Below are 18,507 nucleotides of genomic sequence, written 5' to 3'. Positions count from 1 at the left end.
CATTGTTTGAAGACCAACTAAGGGCCGTCCAGAGGGCCCATGATGTCGCTGAAGGGCTTGGCCTGCAGTGACAGTGCCAACGTGGGAGCGGCCCGCCCTGGCTTAAAATGTCGAGCCTCCAGACCTCATTACAATAAACGTTTTCACCCACACACCGAAGCACTGATGCGCTTGTTCAAGGCAACTTTTGTAGACGAGCGCTTGTCATATACGTGAGTGAACATTCATATGCGCTTGACTCGCACGCTGAATCTCCTTATGTTTTTTTCTCCCTGTCCACGTGTAAGGTAGCCAACCGGGCACGACGTGGACTAACCATGCCTGCCTTTCCTGTCTTATCTTTTTCTCTGGTCATACAGACAATGACAACGTGATATGCATATGCCGTCTAAGTAAGCGGAGAGTTCGAATAGACCGACGTCGTTAAGCCGGCCACGAAGAAGCACTGCCGTCGCCTGCTCGTCGCGCGGGAAACTCGGTCGGCGGCACAAGCGGTGTCGTCGGCCGATGCGCGTCGATTTCTCGAGCCTTGAAATTCTTTGGCGCGGTGCCGACCGGCAATGGCCACGTCTTGTATACGGCTGGGAAATAAACAGTTGTTTCGTTAGGAATATGTGTTACGTTGGTTCCAGACTAACTACGCATTCACGTATGTGGATCGTGGAGCTATCGAGCTGGGCTTTCCACGACCAGTCGATCTTCCGTGTGCGAGGTAAAAAAAGTCAGAAAACAACATTCGCACTATTAACGCGGTCCCTGCTGAGTCGGGCCCAGATCTATGCCTACAACAGCCGCTCTATTCGCCATTGTATTTATTCTCGTAATGCTGCCGTCGAACCAGAAAGGGGCCGCAGTGTCTTAGTGTGGCGCCGCGGGTGCGCCGATTAAAGATATCCCTTCAATAATATTATGTAGCATTGCGGTGCGGCTATGAAACTGCGCGCAATAAAAGATTTCTTCTAAGTTGTATATAAGTAACTACAGGTTGCTGCCGGCAACCTTACAAGCTCTTCAAAATTCGCAAGTGTCCAATACCCAGTATATATGGCGGTTTACTATTTTCCTTCCATAAAGTCAGTCTGCATGTGCACTGATCCCAGCATTGTCTAAGCCACCGTAAGCTTTGCAAGCTGTCTTCCGCTAAGGCTAGTTTACATATATTAAAATGGTCTTAGGCTTATGTAGCGGAGCGATACCTCTCCCGTATGCCCGATGAGACGTTGTTCACACTGCGCGTTGATAATACAGTGCACCGACTACACGTATTCCTAGGCGGTCGACGAAACTTGCTGGACTGCCACGCGAGGAGCAGCATCGGCGCCGCAGCAACATTCTCGCCTGCCCCGTTCTCAGCTCGGACTGTCGCTGATGTGCGTTTCAGTACCAAAGGCGTCCTTTCCCACTGTTGCTGGCCCGCCTATCCGACCACTTTCCCCCGCAATAAATACCCCAGTCGGCCACGGCTGCTCGAAACGTGTTCATTTATCCCTCTCACTACAGTCGACCACCTGCCTTAAATGCGCAAGTGTGGACGCTCCTTTCCTCGGTGGCACTCGACCAACTCCGCCGCCCTCAAGGCGCCCGCAGTTGTCTCCCATCGGCTCGTCATTGGTGACGAAGGCCGGCCGAACGCGTTGAACCTTTTCCCTGGGCCACTTCCTCATTGGCGGTCGCGTGCCCCGAACAATCGGCGTTGCATAGCAACACTGGGCATCGAGCGCCAGAAGGCGGCAGTTTTTTTTTTTTATTCCGGCACAGCGGAGCCTCTAGTGCGGGGCGCGCGTCGCCCCCCTTCGCGAGGGTCGCCCCGCGTAGGAAACTCGGCTCTCCGAGGGACCGCGTAACGACGTTATGTGCAGGCATCGGTTAATTATATACACAGGCTCCTTCGTTTTCGCAAAGAACCCGATATGGCCCCGATTTTTGCGCCCCGAACAAAATTTGGGAAAATCCGGTTAAACCCGATTTGTCCCCGAAGTTTTCCCATCCTCAAATAATATATCAAATGCTATAAAAAACAAATACATTGAAAGTGGACGGGAAAACGGGGCCGAGGTAGCTATAACTGGTTAGAGCATCGAACGCGCGATGCGAGGACGTGGGATCGTTCCTCACCTGCGGCAAGTTGTATTTTCATCCACTCTCGTTTCCATTAATTTATCATTTATTTAATTCAATTAGTAAGTATAAGTGATTTCCCTTTCCCCTGTTCTGTCCTTGGCGTCATTGTTAGCTTAATTCTTATGATATGATTAGTAAAAATCGGGCCCCTCGGTTAAACCCCTTCCTTCTCGTATATTAAATGCGACTGTCACAAAACTAATAAATGCTGCCAAACTTTTGTCAGCGAGTGGTTGGTTAAGGTATATCATAGTATTAATAATATATTAATATACAAATCTCGCATATGCCTCGTTTTCCAGCAATAACTGGCATATATAACAATATATTCACCTTCTACCGCCGTTGTGTGAACGAAACTTTGTTGCTCTTTTTGTTAGTAGCCGCGTTTTATTGCCCACAACAGTGCTGCACCTCATTGCACTTCTCTCATGTCACATATGATGTCACGACCCAGTCTGTGAACATCAGAATTCGTAAAAATGCCGCGAACAAAAAAACAAAATTACAACAACGAGAGAGGGATGGGGGATAGCACGCTTACAAGCTTCCTCTGGGCGCACACCTTGTGTTGGCTACGTGCATACTTTATTAACCTTTAGACGCAGTACACAAGCAGCTGCAACCTTGGAACAGCAGAGAGTGACAACATTGTTTCCAGGTCAGCGACACGGTCAGCGGATCGTCTGCTGCCGCTTTCGGCTGCTCGAACGTGTTTGATCTGCGTAAACTTACTCGTGGCACACTCCTACACTACCTTTATTAAGTTTAACTTCTATATACTGCGTCTTGCCACTTAGGAGAAAGCGGCTTAGGTGCCATCGCAAGCTCTTCTCAGCGTGCATTTTGTTGCAATCATGCGCCGCCCCTATCTTTGAACAGCTTCAAAGCATTTACGCGAAGAGAATCTATTTTTCGTAAAACTTGATGCAACATTCGAAAAATTGTAGAGCAATCCAAACGTTGCGAAAAATTCGGAAGATGCATGATGTAATTCAAGCTGCGGTAACGCGCTAGGAAGCGAAATAACGCAGCGCTGACGTTGATTTGCATTCCGAACGGTAGCCGTAGCATTAAGGTGTTGGCCCATCTGCACTGCGTCCAAGGAAGATCAATTCCATCAATTTTGTTTCATGAGCGCACATTTTGAACCAGCAAAGAGAACCAGAACAGGCAAGGACAAAAAGCCCGACAGATCCCCTATACGATGGACACAGAAATGCTCCAAATGCACTCAATTGAAATTAATGTTATGTCGACAAGCGCTTGCTATATTTATAAGGGAAAACATCACGCCTGGCACGGCTGTGCGCACGGCGTTTTCTACGTTTTGCTTCGTTAATTTAAAAAAGTTCAGAGAACAGAGCAAGAAAGTGATCGACAAACCGCTGTTATTTATTTGTTGTTTATGTTACCGTGGTTTCCTTTAAATGTATTCATAATGCCAGACTATGAAGGTTTGTAGAGGTATGTTGGTCACACGATTTGCGAGCAGCTCTGTTCGCCATTGCAAGTTGCTGCACGTGATTTCGCATGTTTATATAGAACGTTTATGTCCAATGTAGTACCACTGCTTGTGTTAGTCGCTTGTAAAAGTTAAGGGCAAACCCAGAACTTGGGGCTGTCATACAACGAAAGCCCGATTTGTCCCCCGATTCTCTTGTCAGACAACACGGATTTTATCCCCGATTTCACTATATATATATTGTGACGCAGCAGTTATCACGACGTTTATTCCGCGTCAAAGATGCGGCGAACCGACCACGCCCACAGCACGGATCACACTCGAGAGCCAGCCCCACAAGCGATGATGAAGAAGAACCCCATATGAACCCCACATGATGATGATCATGTACAGATGACAAATAATGGCTTATAAGTTCCCATACTAATGTCTCCTGGCGCGAGAGCGGCCATCCTGGCCGCAATTCAAAGGGGCGGCGAACGCCTCGTGAAAGGCTTCATACGGGAAACGTGGACAATCTCAGCGGCGCGGCAGCGGCGGTCATTTGGAACAATAACTGGTACCACGCGATAGCTAACCGGAGAAGTCTGCTCTAAGACTTTGTAGGGGCCGATCAACCGAAGCTGAAACTTGTCACACAAGCCAGGAGTACGAACTGGTGTCCGGAGTAGCACTTCGTCGCCAGGGCGGAAGCACACGACGCGACGAGAGGCGTCGTAATGCTGCTTGCGGTCCTGTTGCCGTGCTTCGGTGTTGATGCGGGCGAGCTGGCGACAACGCAGAATGCGGGACACATATTCTTCACAGGAGGCTGGACATTGATGGACAGTTGGCACGAAGAAAGAGACGTCAAGACAGGAAGAGGGCGAACGACCATAGACAAGATAGAATGGCGAGTAACCGGTCGAGCGTTGAACGGCGGTATTATATGCAAAAGTCGCGAATGGCAAAATTGCGTCCCAGTTTCTGTGATCCGGTTCGATGTACATGGCTAGCATGTCTGACAGCGTGCGATGAAATCGCTCTGTGAGGCCGTTGGTTTGCGGATGGTAACTGGAGGTAGTCTTGTGGGTGGTTCCGGAGGCTCTGCGTACTTCGTCTAGTAGTTGCGAGAGGAATGCTTTTCCACGGTCGCTCAGGAGGACGCGAGGAGCACCGTGACGCAGTATTAAGGATTGAAGTATGAATGCAGCAACTTCAGAGGCTGAGGCAGAAATCACACAAGTTGTTTCGGCGTAGCGTGTCAAGTGATCAACGGCTGTCACAATCCATCGTTTACCGGTGGGATTCACAGGAAGAGGACCATACAGGTCAATGCCAACGACTTCAAATGGTTCCGACGGACAAGGAACCGGTTGCATTTGTCCGCTTGGAGCTGATGTAGGGAGCTTTCGACGCTGACATAGGGCGCAGGAAGCGACATACCTCGCTACACTGGCGCACAATCCAGGCCAGTAGAAGCGACCTTTGATGCGGTCATAGATTTTCTGGAAACCAAGGTGACCAGCAGTCATGTCGTCGTGAGAAGCCTGCAGGACATGAGCTCGTAGAGAGCGTGGCAGGACAGGAACCCAGCGTTGACCGTCAGGGTGTCGACGAAGGCGGGCGTTAGGCGAGCGCGAAGCTCCTTGAAGGTGGTCTATGATGCGCCGACAGTAAGAGTCGGCAAGTTGATGAGATTGGAAGAATTTGTTGTCGTGTGGAGGCATCTCGTCGACAGGGGCCAACAAGAAAGCATGTGAGGAGGGATCGTGCGAAAGCTTGTCACGGATGGTAGTTGGAGGTCCATTGCATGGTGTCGTAGGAAGCGAACAGCGAGAAAGCGCGTCTGCATCTTGGTGTTTTTTTCCGCACTTGTAGGTAATAGTAAAGTCGTATTCTTGCAGACGAAGAATCCACCGACCAAGTCGTCGAGGGAATCCACCGACCAAGTCGTCGAGACAAGTTCTTCAGCGTTGAAAGCCAGCATAATGCATGATGGTCTGTAACGATCGTAAAATGGCGGCCGTGAAGATAACGTCGAAACTTCTGCACAGACCAAATGATAGCAAGGCATTCCTGCTCCGTGATGGTGTAATTCCTTTCGGCGTTTGTCAGAACGCGACTTGCGTATGCGACGACCCTCTCACCTAAAGTGTCGTCTCGCTGTAGGAGAATGCCACCAATGCCGCAACCACTAGCATCCGTTCCGTATGCAGGAGGGCAGGAGCAGCTTCATCAAAATGGCGTAGTACTGGTCCATATGTGAGAGCGCGCTTCAGATGGGCGAACGCAGATTCACATTCGGGAGACCACACAAAGGGAACATTATATATATATATATATATATATATATAGAAACAGGAAGAAAGGAGGTTAGCCGAAGGGCCCGATTTTTATTAGTCATATCATAAGAAGCCAACAAACACTGACACCAAGGACAACATAGGGGAGATTACTTGTGCTTAATAACTGAAATAAAGAAACGATAAATTAATGGAAATGGAAATTTAATTAAAGTGGATGAAAAAACTTCTTGCCGCAGGTGGGAACGGAACCCACAACCTTCGCATTTCGCGTGCGATGCTCTACCAATTGAGCTAGTTGTTTTTTCATCCACTTTCATTTCCATTAATTTATCGTTTCTTTATTTCATTTATCAAGCACAAGTAATTTCCCCTATGTTGTCCGTGGTGTCAGTGTTTGTTGGCCTCTGACGATATGACTGCATATATGTGAAACCCGAAATCGAATGGCCCTGATTGCATACCGGGGATCACCGTGCCCGCGATGTTTTGCCGCCAGTGATGAGGCGACTTGGCCCGTACGTGATGAAACTACGAGGGGCAGGGCGATAAAAAAAAATACCATGCGTGATTGTCGTTGGTGTAAGCGAATAGCCGAATGCTTCCAGCAAGCTTAATGACGCGCTTGAACGCATGTATTTGTCACAGTGAACATGTTGACGTACAGTCGGCCGTTCCATTGCGTGTTGACCAGCTCACGCTTAGCGCCAGTGCAGAGGGCACGTGCATGCGTGCCGACGTACGCGCCTCCAGCGACGTCCGTCCTCCTCTACCCCTGCGCGGGAGAGGAGAAAGGCTCCCGTTGCTCCACCGGAGGCCTCGAAGCTCTCGCGCGCGTCGCCTGCGAGTTCGGGACGACGCGCCACGCAGCTGACTGGGCGAGAGCCCTTTGTATCGGCGCCTTCGTGTAGTAGCACCGATAGAAATCCGACCACTAGGAGAACGGACGAAGGAAGCTGTCGACTCATAAAAGTCGCGTGTCCTGTTCGCAGAAGCACACTGCATGGCCATCTTGGCAAACGCTGAGGAAACGCGACAGTGCTTCGTGAAATCACCGAAAGGTGTTCCTGCCATGGTGGGAGGTTCCCTGCCGAATGATGAAGTGCACCTCCCCGAAAAAATAAAATAAAGACCACCCGCCAACTACTAGTCAGGGAGTAGTAAGTGTATATGTAGGAGCACGCGGAATATCACGAATACGTCACGTTCGACGCCCAGACTCTCGGTTCGGATGCCGAGGCACGGTCACCGAACCCCGAGCGAAACCATTCCGTGCTTCTCGCGAGAATCGTCGAAGCGTTGCGCTTGGACTGCCCCTGTGGTCCGCATGTGCGCACGCTATCTAAACGGACTTTCCCCGACAGAGAGACAGCAACCGCTCCAGCGGCGAATGCCGCCCGATAAACGAGGCTGCGAGACAATTTCCCAAGAACAGGGGAACCGGGCGCTGCGATAAGGGCGCCGCCACGGCGTGCCGTACGAGTCGCCTCGGATGCGGGTGGTGCAGATGGGCTCCCTTCTCTGGCACTCGTTCGGTGAGAGGTTCCGGAAGTCCCGGCACCGCAGTGAAGCTCGCAGGTTCGGAATTATCCGAAACTCATCTCCCGCGTGGGAAGCTGTGCAGGTATGCGATTTCTCAACCGTCAGCGACAGCGTTGTAATGTATATTGTTTCGTACGGTGAAAACATGAAAGCGGACAGTCCGCAGTGCACACAAAACACGTAGAATATGAGTACCGTGTGTGCATCCGTTTCTTTTTTTTTTTTCGGCTACAAGCGAGACGTGTGAACGGGAAACTGGCGATGAAAAGTAGCCGGTGAATTGCAAAAAGTGCCGTGACGGAGGTGTGCGGGAGGATTTAGGCGGGCTCGGAGAGACGATCACAGTGGTTCCTTCTCAAATTTCGGCTGCCGCCCACATAATCGAAGCCACGTGCTGCGCTTGGAACGCCACAAGCCACGGGCTGGGTGGCAAAGTATAGTTCGCAGGATCGAAGCGGGACAGTGATAGAACACTTTGATAGGCATACGTTCTGCAGTGCATTTAAGCGATGATGGCGACAAATTTACGCTTAGCGTAAATTCAGCTCCAGGCTTCTGCAGCAGTTTTCAGCACAGTGGTAAACCTACCCCGGCGATATCGCACGACGGGCCAAACCATTGTGCCGTGGCTCAACGGCATAGGCGGAATCGAGCCGCGGGAAGCTCTGAGAACCCAAGGAGTGGCTCGCTGCCAACATTTTCCTCGGTCTACGGTTTGAACCGACTGTCGGCACTTCGTGTCAGTCTACGCGTAAGAACATGCAACTCCCACTGAAACGGCAGAGTGATGACAGGTGATCACATCACTTTGTCAAGACAAACCCTTATCTTCCTGATATGTAGGCAGTAACCACAACGAAGTAGCACTATCAGCTGAAAGGAATGTGTATAATAATTAATATGGCTGAAAGCGCAATAATAACCCGTTAGAATACAGAAAAAGCGAAGCAACGTATGGTACAGTGCGCGTTCTGCACACTCCAGTATAAGTGTCTTCCACGTTACCGAAAAGTTGATGCGCTCTCGCGTTTCTATCACACGTTTCTATCAAATCACGCTGTGTGATTAGACTTGGGAAACCTTTGATTTGCATGAGTTTGCGATTTCCTTTCGCTGCACATTGGCCGCTCCTTTACAACTTACAGTTCCTTGGCTTCTAAACTAAATTTTATTCGAATCAATTTGTCAACGACTGTCCGCCTGCCATGCTATCTGCAAACACACGGAGTAACTGAAGTATTCACAATACGCTGCTGCTGCATGACACTTCATTCATTTTCTTATAACAATTCTGTTAAAGAAGTGAAGTGCTTGACATAAACTCCTCTTGTCGGGATTAATCATAGTCATCTGAGAAGCAAACAGCGACCACCGAAATAAAAGAATAAAAAAAAGGCGTTTCGGCTACCATATACGGGTGACTTCTTCATGATGCAAGGAAAGCAAATTGGAGTTGAGGCGTGAGCAGGTGGCGCAAGCATAAGGATCGAAGCGGTTCAACAAGGCTTCATTGCGGTTCAACAAGGGTCCCTTAATTATACGGGAGCCGAAACGTCTTGTTTTATATTCATTTGCGTTTGCGATACTCCGATACCAGAATTCACAGAGGCAATAAGTAATCAAGGAGTACAGGAAGCTGACGTAAATATTTTGGAAAATATCTACAACGATTCTAGAACTACCCTAATTCTCCACAAGAAAAGTAGCAAGATACCTATAAAGAAAGGGGTCAGACAAGGAGACATAATCTCTCCAATGGTATTCACTGCGTGCTTGGAAGAAGTATTCAAGCTATTAAATTGGGACGGCTTAGGAGTATCAACGGTGAATATCTTAGCAACCTTCAGTTTGCAGATGACATTGTCTTGTTCAGCAACACTGAGGACGAGTTACAACAAATCATCGAGGACCTTAACAGAGATAGTGTAATAGTGGGGTTGAAGATTAATGTGCAGAAAATAAAGATAATGATCAATAGCCTGGCAAGGGAACAAGAGTTGGGGTCGCCAGTCAGCCTTTAGAGTCTGCGAAGGCATACGTTTGCCTAGGTCAATTACTCACAGGGGACCCTGATCATGAGAAGGAAATTCACAGAAGAATAAAATTTGGTGGGAGCGAATACGGCAGAAATGATCAGATCCTTACTGGAAACTTACCATTATTACTAAAAAAGAAAGGTGTACAATAAGTGCATTCTACCGGTGCTAACATATGGGGCAGAAACTTGGAGACTGACAAAAAAGCTCGAAAACAGGTTAAGCACCGGACAAAGAGCGATGGAACTAAGAATGACAGGCGTGACGTTAAGAGACATGAAGAGAGCGGTGTGGATCAGAGAGCAAACGGACTTAGCCGATATTCTAATTGACATTAAGAGAAAGAAAGGGAGCTGGGCAGGTCATGTAATGCGTAGGTTAGATAACCGGTGGACCATTAGGGTTACAGAACGGGTGCCAAGAGAAGGGAAACGCAGTCGAGGACGGCAAAAGACTGAGTGGGCCGGTGAAATGAAGAAATTCAGAGGCGCAACTTGAAATTGTTTCGCTCAGCACAGGGGTAATTCGAGATCGGAGGGAGAGGCCTCCGTCCTGCCATGGACTTAAAATATATGACGACGACGATGACGATGATGATAATGATGACGACGACGTTTGCGGCCGGTGTGTATGCGACGACTTCAGCGTAACGGTTCTGCGGCAGCGCAACCTGCATCACGCCCTGAATTTGTTTTGAAAATGTAATTATGAGTGATTATAAAGCAAAAGCTACCTAGCATTCATGGTTATTGTTATAACCATAACCATGCTTCCTTGCTTCATTGCGTTACTAAATGCTACCTAGCATACCTCGGATACACACGCATTGGTTTATTTTGCCCAGTAATCCATCAGCATTTCTTGCTGACGACGTGTTTCGCCGGCTCCGCATGGAATTCAGCTCGGAGATTGCGCGGCTGCGGCAGTGAACTTAGCTGACGACGATGTCAATCAAGGAACTAAGAGAATGTAATTTGTAATACTGTAATAATAAATTGTAGGTTTTACGTGCCGAAACGATGATGTGATCGCGAGGCACGCGGCAGTGGGCGGCTCCTGATTATTTTCACTACCTGGGATTCTCTAACGCGCACCCGATGCACGGGGAATTTTCGCATTCCCACCCCCATCGAAATGCGACCGCGCCGAAGCCGGGATTTGAACCCGCGCACTCGGGTTTAGCAGCGTGGCGCCATGGCCACTAAGCGAGCACGGCGGGTAATGTGGTTTCCGCGGAAAGAAGTTGGCAGCGCGGCCCGAAGCCGGCCCGAAGCGCCCGAAGCGGCGACAGGGTGGCGTCGGTGACGAAACGGCCAGCAACGCGTGCCCACGCGCAGCTCGCATCGGTGCAGCCGGCGCAGGGCGACAGGAACATGCCTCGCGTATAACGCAGGTAAGTACAAGCATGCTATTCTCGGTTATAGCGAAGCACCTGAAAAGGCTCTGGTTGGCATAGCGAGGGAACTGGCACCGGGTGTAGCGAGAGGCTTCCAAAGTCTTGGGTCTGGCCTTGGTGGCCACTCGCTCGTAGAGCTGCTTCACTCTTCTCCACACGCGGGAAACATTTTCTTTAACGGGGGAGGGGAGGAAAGGGAGTGCGGCAAGCATTTCCTCCTCTCTGGCTTGTGCGATGTCATGCTTGAATGTGTTACAACCGCGTGCTGAGGAAACAATTTGGATATGTTTTAGCTCGCGATCTGCGTAAAACTTACTTGCCAGTTCACACAAGGCCATCGCAGAACCACTGTGAAGCCTTTGGGTACAGCAGTAACTACAGAGTAATCATCATCATTATCATCATCTTCTTCTTCAGCAGCAGCCTGGTTACGCCCACTGCAGGGCAAAGACCTCTCCCATACTTCTCCAACTACCACGGTCATGTACGAATTGTGGCCATGTTGTCCCTGCAAACTTCTTAATCTCATCCGCCCACCTAACTTTCTGCCGCCCCCTGCTACGCTTCCCTTCCCTTGGAATCCAGTCCGTAACCCTTAATGACCATCGGTTATCTTCCCTCCTCATTACATGTCCTGCCCATGCCCATTTCTTTTTCTTGATTTCAACTAAGATGTCATTAACTCGTGTTTGTTGCCTCACCCAATCTGCTCTTTTCTTATCCCTTAACGTTACACCCATCATTCTTCTTTCCATAGCTCGTTGCGTCGTCCTCAATTTAAGTAGAACCCTTTTCGTAAGCCTCCAGGTTTCTGCCCCGTACGTGAGTACTGGTAAGACACAGCTGTTATAAACTTTTCTGTTGAGGGATAATGGCAACCTGCTGTTCATGATCTCAGAATGCCTGCCAAACGCCTGCCAAGCGCACCCCAGCCCATTCTTATTCTTCTGATTATTTCACTCTCATGATCCGGATCAGCAGTCACTATCTGTCCTAAGTAGATGTATTCCCTTACCACTTCCAGTGCCTCGCTACCTATCGTAAACTGCTGTTCCCTTCCGAGACTGTTAAACATTACTTTAGTTCTCTGCAGATTAATTTTTAGACCCACCCTTCGGCTTTGACTCTCCAGGTCAGTGAGCATGCATTGTAATTGGTCCCCTGAGTTACTAAGCAAGGAAATATCATCAGTGAATCGCAAGTTGCTAAGGTATTCTCCATTAACTCTTATCCCCAATTCTTCCCTATCCAGGTCTCTGAATACCTCCTGTATACACGCTGTGAATATCACTAAGTATGGACAGCTGGGCTAGTTGGAGAAAGGGCCCAATGTACTAGAAAGTATATCGCTAAGTATGGACAGCTGGGCTAGTATGGGTAGTGTTCAATTGTGCGCTGGAGCGATGTTTCATAACACCCGCCATTGTTGCTCAGTGGCTATGGTGTTTGGCTGCTGAGCACGAGGTCGCGGGATCGAATCCCGGCCACGGCGGCCGCATTTCGATGGGGGCGGAATGCGAAAACACCCGTGTACTTAGATTTAGGTGCACGTTAAAGAACCCTAGGTGGTCGAAATTTCCGGAGTCCTCCACTACGGCGTGCCTCATAATCAGAAAGTGGTTTTGGCACGTAAAACCCCATAATCTAAATTTTTTAATGTTTCATAACGCTGTGAATAGCATTGGACAGATCATATCTCCCTGTCTGACGCCTTCCTTTATAGGGATTTTGTTGTTTTCCTTATGGAGGACTACGGTGGCTGTGGAGCCGCTATATATGTTTTCAGCATTTTTACATACGGCTCGTCTACACCCTGATTCCGTTATACAGTGTAATATGCGGTAGTTTTTCTTGGCTGCGCAAACATGCGACGTGCTTCACCAGTCGCAGTTTGTTTACGTTTAGGTAGTGAGTTATTTTGACTGTATCAGTGTCCGCTCGAGGAAAAGCAGAAGAGTCTGTGGATTGCCAAGAGAAATTCGACAATCTTCTCAGTAGCTGATCGCTTGGCGTGGGAAAACGAAACACAAGAGTGCTCGTGCACGGATAACCTAACGCAAATTCGAAACATCTTAGCGCCAATTGTAAGATAATATTTGCGTCAGCCGACGGCATCGTTCTTACGCGTTTCATGTCTACACTGTACTATGCCTACGTTAGCCTGCTGCATGAGGCCGGCGGCGTGGCTCAACACAGCATGATCACTTCCTCTGGTAAACAAACGCGATACATAAGGTTATCTTGTGCTTTGGCATTGCTTCTTTGTCTGTAATGCAGCAATATCTGAAAGTGACCGCGTAAAAAGAATGCGAAGGCTATTTGTGAGTACACAATTTCCGTAAAACGGGTGAGTGCGCCGTCAAGGACGGACCGAACAAGACCGAACAAAAATATTTATTTTCATCCCTTTGTGTTTAGTACAGTGTGAATAACGCTTGTCTAAAGTGGTCAATCGGCCAATCTGGTCGCTATCTTCTGCAAAAAATAAAAATAAAGGAAGGGTTAACGCTGTAATATGAGGGCACGCATGGTTGTGTCGCATGCTCGGTCCACGCGCTGTAGAACAAGCAGGTCTATAAGTGAGCAGCTACCATCGCTTCGAATGCTCGCGCAGTGCAAGACGGGCCACTGGACAAGTGTGATTCACTTTTTAGGCTATGCTGTTATCACTAAGCAAACTATTTCATTCGCGGGCAAAAAGCGCGGCCAACAAACGAGGTAGTCATGCAGTGTATATGCCTACAAATAACAATGTTAGCGCTGGCTAACGGCACTTCTGTAGCGGAATACGGCGCCCTCGCATGTTACGACTGTCCAGTATGTTTCTTAACTACTCATTGATATAAAACCACAGCTTAGAACTGCAGGGATAATGTTGCACTAAGGGCACAATCGGGAAGCGAATATTTAGAAAAACACAAGTGATCTCCGAGGCTGATCGTAGGTTCAAACACGCGCGCGCGCACCGCGTGCTCTGTCCGCCTCACCGGCAGCAGAAGCGGTGGTCTTGCCAAGTGAAATCCCTTCAGTACGTGTGACAGAAGCGTTCCCGACGTAGAAGATGCCACGCCATACTAAGTACACGGCGCGAGCCTGAAAACAGCCGCCAGCGACTGCCCCCGACCGCATACCTCGCATAAAACAAGGAGCGTTCGCCCAAGCCAGCATGGCGGCGAATGCAGACAGCTCACAGATAGCGCCACCGCCTACGCAACATGGAAGGAATCTTAGAACGAGAGGCATCTATACAAAGCGTACCTGAGCAACTCAAGCAGGATAGGTGACTGTTAGACACCGACCCGTTCCAATGACGATGCCAACAAAACATCATCGTCATCATGGCGGCGCCCAGGGGAAAAAAATATCAGTTGCACAGACTGGCATATGACTGCGAAGATTTTTTATTTATTATTATTATTGTTATCGCAGAAGGACCCTACGTTTATTTTTCATCACAGAGTTCAGTGTTTGGCGAAGACACTCCATCTACCGATGCTGCCAGTGAATTCCACCTAAGCCTCATGAACAAAGGGAAACAACATATTCTGACGCGATAAGAGTAGGCAAAAGAAAAGGTAATATGTATTTAGGCAATATATATATATATATAGAAGCCGAGATGGCGAAACAACCACCACACGAACGCTTCTTCGATCCTCGTCTTGCTTGCTCCTTCTCCAATGTACGGGAATGGCTGGTAACATATGACCCCCGTCGGTGGGAACGCCGTCTCGGCGCTTAGGGAAGGGAAGGGTTGTTGTCAGAGAAGCAGGGATTCAAACGGGCGACGTGCACGATATCACTAGGTGGTACGGACGATGACGAGATACCGTCCACCGGGGCGATCTCGTATGTGACTTCACAGAGCTGGCGGAAAACCGTATAAGGGTCAGAGCAGCGAGAGAGAAGCTTCGAAGACAGGCCCACGTGGCGGGACGGCATCCTAAGAAGAGAAGTGAACGGGTCTGCGGTGGCTGTCATAGCGACCTTTTGGGATATCTGTGAGACGATCTCGCGCAATCCGTCGAGCTGTTTCAACCCGATGAGCAGCATCGCCGACGTACTCTGCAGGAACCTAGGTATGTCATGGCAGGAGAATCTCAAAGGGCAGCGTTGGGTGGCGGCCAAAGAACAGGTAGAACGGCGAAAAGCCGGTGGTGTCGTGGCGGGAGGAGTTGTACGCGAGTGTCACAAAAGGCAAAGTGCTGTCCCAAACACGATGATCTTCGGAAACGTATATACAGAGCATCGTGGTCAGCGTGCCATTAAGACGTTAGGTGCGTCCATTTGTTTGTTGACGGTAGGCTGCGGTTAGTTTGTGACGTGTGGGACACGAACGAAGGATGTCATCAACGACTTTCGAGGAAACGAACGACCGCAATCGGTCAGCAACTGTCGTGGCGCGCCATGGTGGAGAATGACATCGTGAAGCAGAAAGTTCGTGACGTCAGTGGCAGAGCTTGTCGGCAGTGCCCGGGTGATGGCATACCGTGTGGTGTGGTCAGGGGCCACGGCAATCCACTTGTTCTCCGTAAAAGAAGTCGGGAATGGTCCAACCAGATCTAAGCCCACGCGGTAGAACGGAACAGTTGGGATCTCGATAGGCCGAAGTGGACCAGCGGGCAACAAGGACGGACGCTTACGACGCTGGCAGGACTCACAAACAGAATGGGTGGGGGGCTATATGGTGTGAGTAGAGTTCCGTAAAATGAGCCACTCGCTCTCGGTGAAGTTCAGAACGTCGAATGAGGACATGTAGGACGGTTAGGTTCTCACCGCAGCCTATGCACGTCAGTGGGTCAGTTGCAGTCAAAAAGTATTTGTGTGTGCCATATGTATGTCCTATTCTGAGTCGTGCCAGGGTGACTTCGGTGTGTCTATCAAGCTTCAGTGGGAAAGGTTTGCTTAATTGCGGTTTAAGCAGGTGCAGCTTATTTTCAACTTCCTTGTCCCACTCAGCTTGCCAATGATTATGGAGCGCCTTTCGTACCGCAGGTTTCATATCTACACCAGGTACCTTACATCAATTGTATCCCGATGAGCCGCTTCTCCAGCATTTTTGTCCGCCATTTCATTGCCTGCGATCCCAGAGTGGCCTGGCACCCAGCATACAACAAGAGAAATTAAGGTTTTGTTTATGCGCTACGTGGATCTGTTTAAGGAGCTGGTTAATTACAGGGTTTCGGCTTGCTTTGCCACAGGACAGGGCTGTGGCAACGCTTAAGGAATCTGAGTATATTATAGACTTTTCTATCTTGTGCTGTACTATATACTCAATAGTGATCAGAACACCGTACGCTTCCGCTGTAAAGATGCTGCTATGTTTATGCAAGGTTTTAGTGTTGGAGAAGTTTGGGCCATGGGCTGCACATGATACCGAATTTGCAGACTTTGAAGCATCAGTAAAATGCAGTAGATCTGCACTTGGGTCTTCAAGAGGCATGAAATGTTGCTGGATGAGGACACTTGGACAACTTTTTCTTAAGCGCTCTAATGGACAAGTCACAAGTGACAGGACATTGCTCCCAAGGTGGGATGGGTTCAGCATAGTCAGTTTCCTGCAGATCTGTGAAAACTATTGCAAGTTTTTCCGCAACATATTTTACCGCTAATGGGAACGGCGGGGCGTGAGAAGGCCGGTTTAAGTACAACTGATTTGTGGACAGATCATTTATGAGTGCTTTGCATGGATGCTGTTTTAGCGACATCGTTTTTATTGCATATGTGACTCCGAGATATGTGCGCTGATAAGCCAGTGGCCACTGATCCGACTCTTCATAGAGACTTTGGACAGGGCTCCGAAAAGCACCAAGTGCTAGGCGGATACCTAAGTGATAGATAGGATCGAGTAGCTTAAGTGCTGTGTTTGAAGCCGACTGATAAACAATACATCCATAGTCTATGCGTGACAACACAAGGCTTTTAAAAAGAGATAGGAGACAGTGCCTATCTGTTCCCCATGACTGGTGAGATAAAATCTTTAAAATGTTCATTGTTTTAACACCTTTCAGCTTCAACTTTTAAATGCTGCATGAAGGTTAGCTTGGTATCGAAGATTACACCCAAAAATTTTTGTTCCTTTCTAATTACCCGGCTTCTCCCACTCATCGTAATGCAAGGGTCACGACATACCCCTCTTGTCACAGCACACAGGTAGTCTTTTCTGCACTGAATTTAAACCCGTTTTCGTCTGCCCATTTGGCGAGCCGATTAACAGTTAACTGTATCTGGCGTTCACATATGGACAGATTGCAAGATATAAAGCTGACTTGGATGTCGTCCACATAGACAGAATAAGACACCATGGATGGTATAGCAGAGCGGAGAGAGTTCATTTTAATTAGGAAAAGTGTGCAACTTAGCACTCCTCCCTGTGGTACGCCGTTATCTTGAACAAAAGTGCGCGAAAGTACACTGCCAATTCTTACGCGGAACTTCCTTTCAGATAAGTAATTCTGCAAGATCTTCAGCATATAACCACCAATTCCATAGGACGCCAGGTCTTGCAGAATACCGTATCGCCAGGTAGTATCATATGCCTTCTCAATATCAAAGAATACAGATAGACAGTATTGGCTGTGTACAAATGCATCACGTATATATGACTCAAGGAGAACAAGATTATCGGTTGTAGACCTCGCTCTTCGGAAGACAGCTTGGTGAGGGTCCAATATACCATTATACTCCAAAAAGAACACAAGGCGACAGTTAATCATTTTTTCAAATACCTTAACTAAACAGCTAGTGGGTGCAATATGTCTGTAACTGTTAACTAAGGAAGGGTCTTTGCCGTGTTTGAGTATTGGCAGGACTATTGCCTCCTCCAAAGATCAAGGTATGTGACCAGTTGCAAAAATCTTAGTGTAAAGGCCTAAGATGCAGTTTAAGGTCTCACAAGGCAGATTGTTGATGATTTCACATGTTGTGTCAGAACCTGGAGCCGAGCTACCACAAGAGCCTAGGGCAAGCTTGAGTTCATGGAATCTTAGTGGTTTGTTGTATCCTGGTGACAACTTGTTTACACGCAGAGGAATGTTTTCAGCTACTCTTTTATGGTATAAGAACATTTCGGAATAATTTTCTGAGCTTGATACCCTCTCAAAGGGCTCACCAAGAGTATTTGCTTGATCTTCTGTTGTAAGACCAGAGCCAGTGACAAGAGGAAAAGAATTTGGACGTTGTCTTTTTAGTTTACGTACCCTATTATATACTTTGCTAACATCCATGTATGAGTTTATTGAGGATGCGTCCATGCGTCCGTTTATTGAGGATGCGGAGGTGAGAGTCCATCATCTTTTCAAACGTTGCTGGGGCATTACACAAGCCAAATGACATCACGTTAAATTGAAAAAGTCCATCCGGTGTAACGAATGCGGTCTTTTCGCGGTGAAGGTCATCTGCAGAAATCTGCCAGTATCCTGACCGTAGGTCAATGTAGGGGAAGAACCCATGGAGACAGTCGAGAGCGTCATCGATTCTAGGCAGAGGGTATACGTCCTTTCGCTTGACTTTGTTCAAGTGACCGTAGTCTATGCAGAAGCGCCAGCTGCCGCCATTCTTTGCTAGCATGACCGGTGACGCCCAGGGACTGCGGGAAGGTTCAATGACGTCTTTCGCGAGCATTGTTTCGACCTCGCGCTGAATTGCCGTTCAGCATGGGAC

General features: G+C 48.5%; 2 protein-coding genes across 7 annotated transcripts in view; one reads left to right on the top strand and one right to left on the bottom strand.

The window, feature by feature from the left end:
* The window catches only part of LOC126535941 (major facilitator superfamily domain-containing protein 6-like), a 103,110-nt gene that overhangs the window by 78,640 nt on the left and 5,963 nt on the right, over nt 1-18,507 (bottom strand). The window lies entirely within an intron of this gene.
* Nucleotides 7,289-18,507, top strand: part of LOC129386101 (uncharacterized) — a 69,172-nt gene continuing 57,953 nt past the window's right edge. For all 3 annotated transcript variants that reach the window (XM_072287736.1, XM_072287737.1, XM_072287735.1), the window contains exon 1: nt 7,289-7,495. In XM_072287736.1, coding sequence (XP_072143837.1) covers nt 7,364-7,495 — 132 coding nt within the window. In that variant the 5' untranslated portion in view covers nt 7,289-7,363. The remainder of the gene's footprint in view (nt 7,496-18,507) is intronic.

This window comes from Dermacentor andersoni, chromosome 4 (assembly GCF_023375885.2).
Source record: "Dermacentor andersoni chromosome 4, qqDerAnde1_hic_scaffold, whole genome shotgun sequence".
NCBI lineage: Eukaryota > Metazoa > Arthropoda > Arachnida > Ixodida > Ixodidae > Dermacentor > Dermacentor andersoni.
Note: the sequence above shows the minus strand (reverse complement) of the source record. Positions and strands in the feature narration are given on the sequence as shown.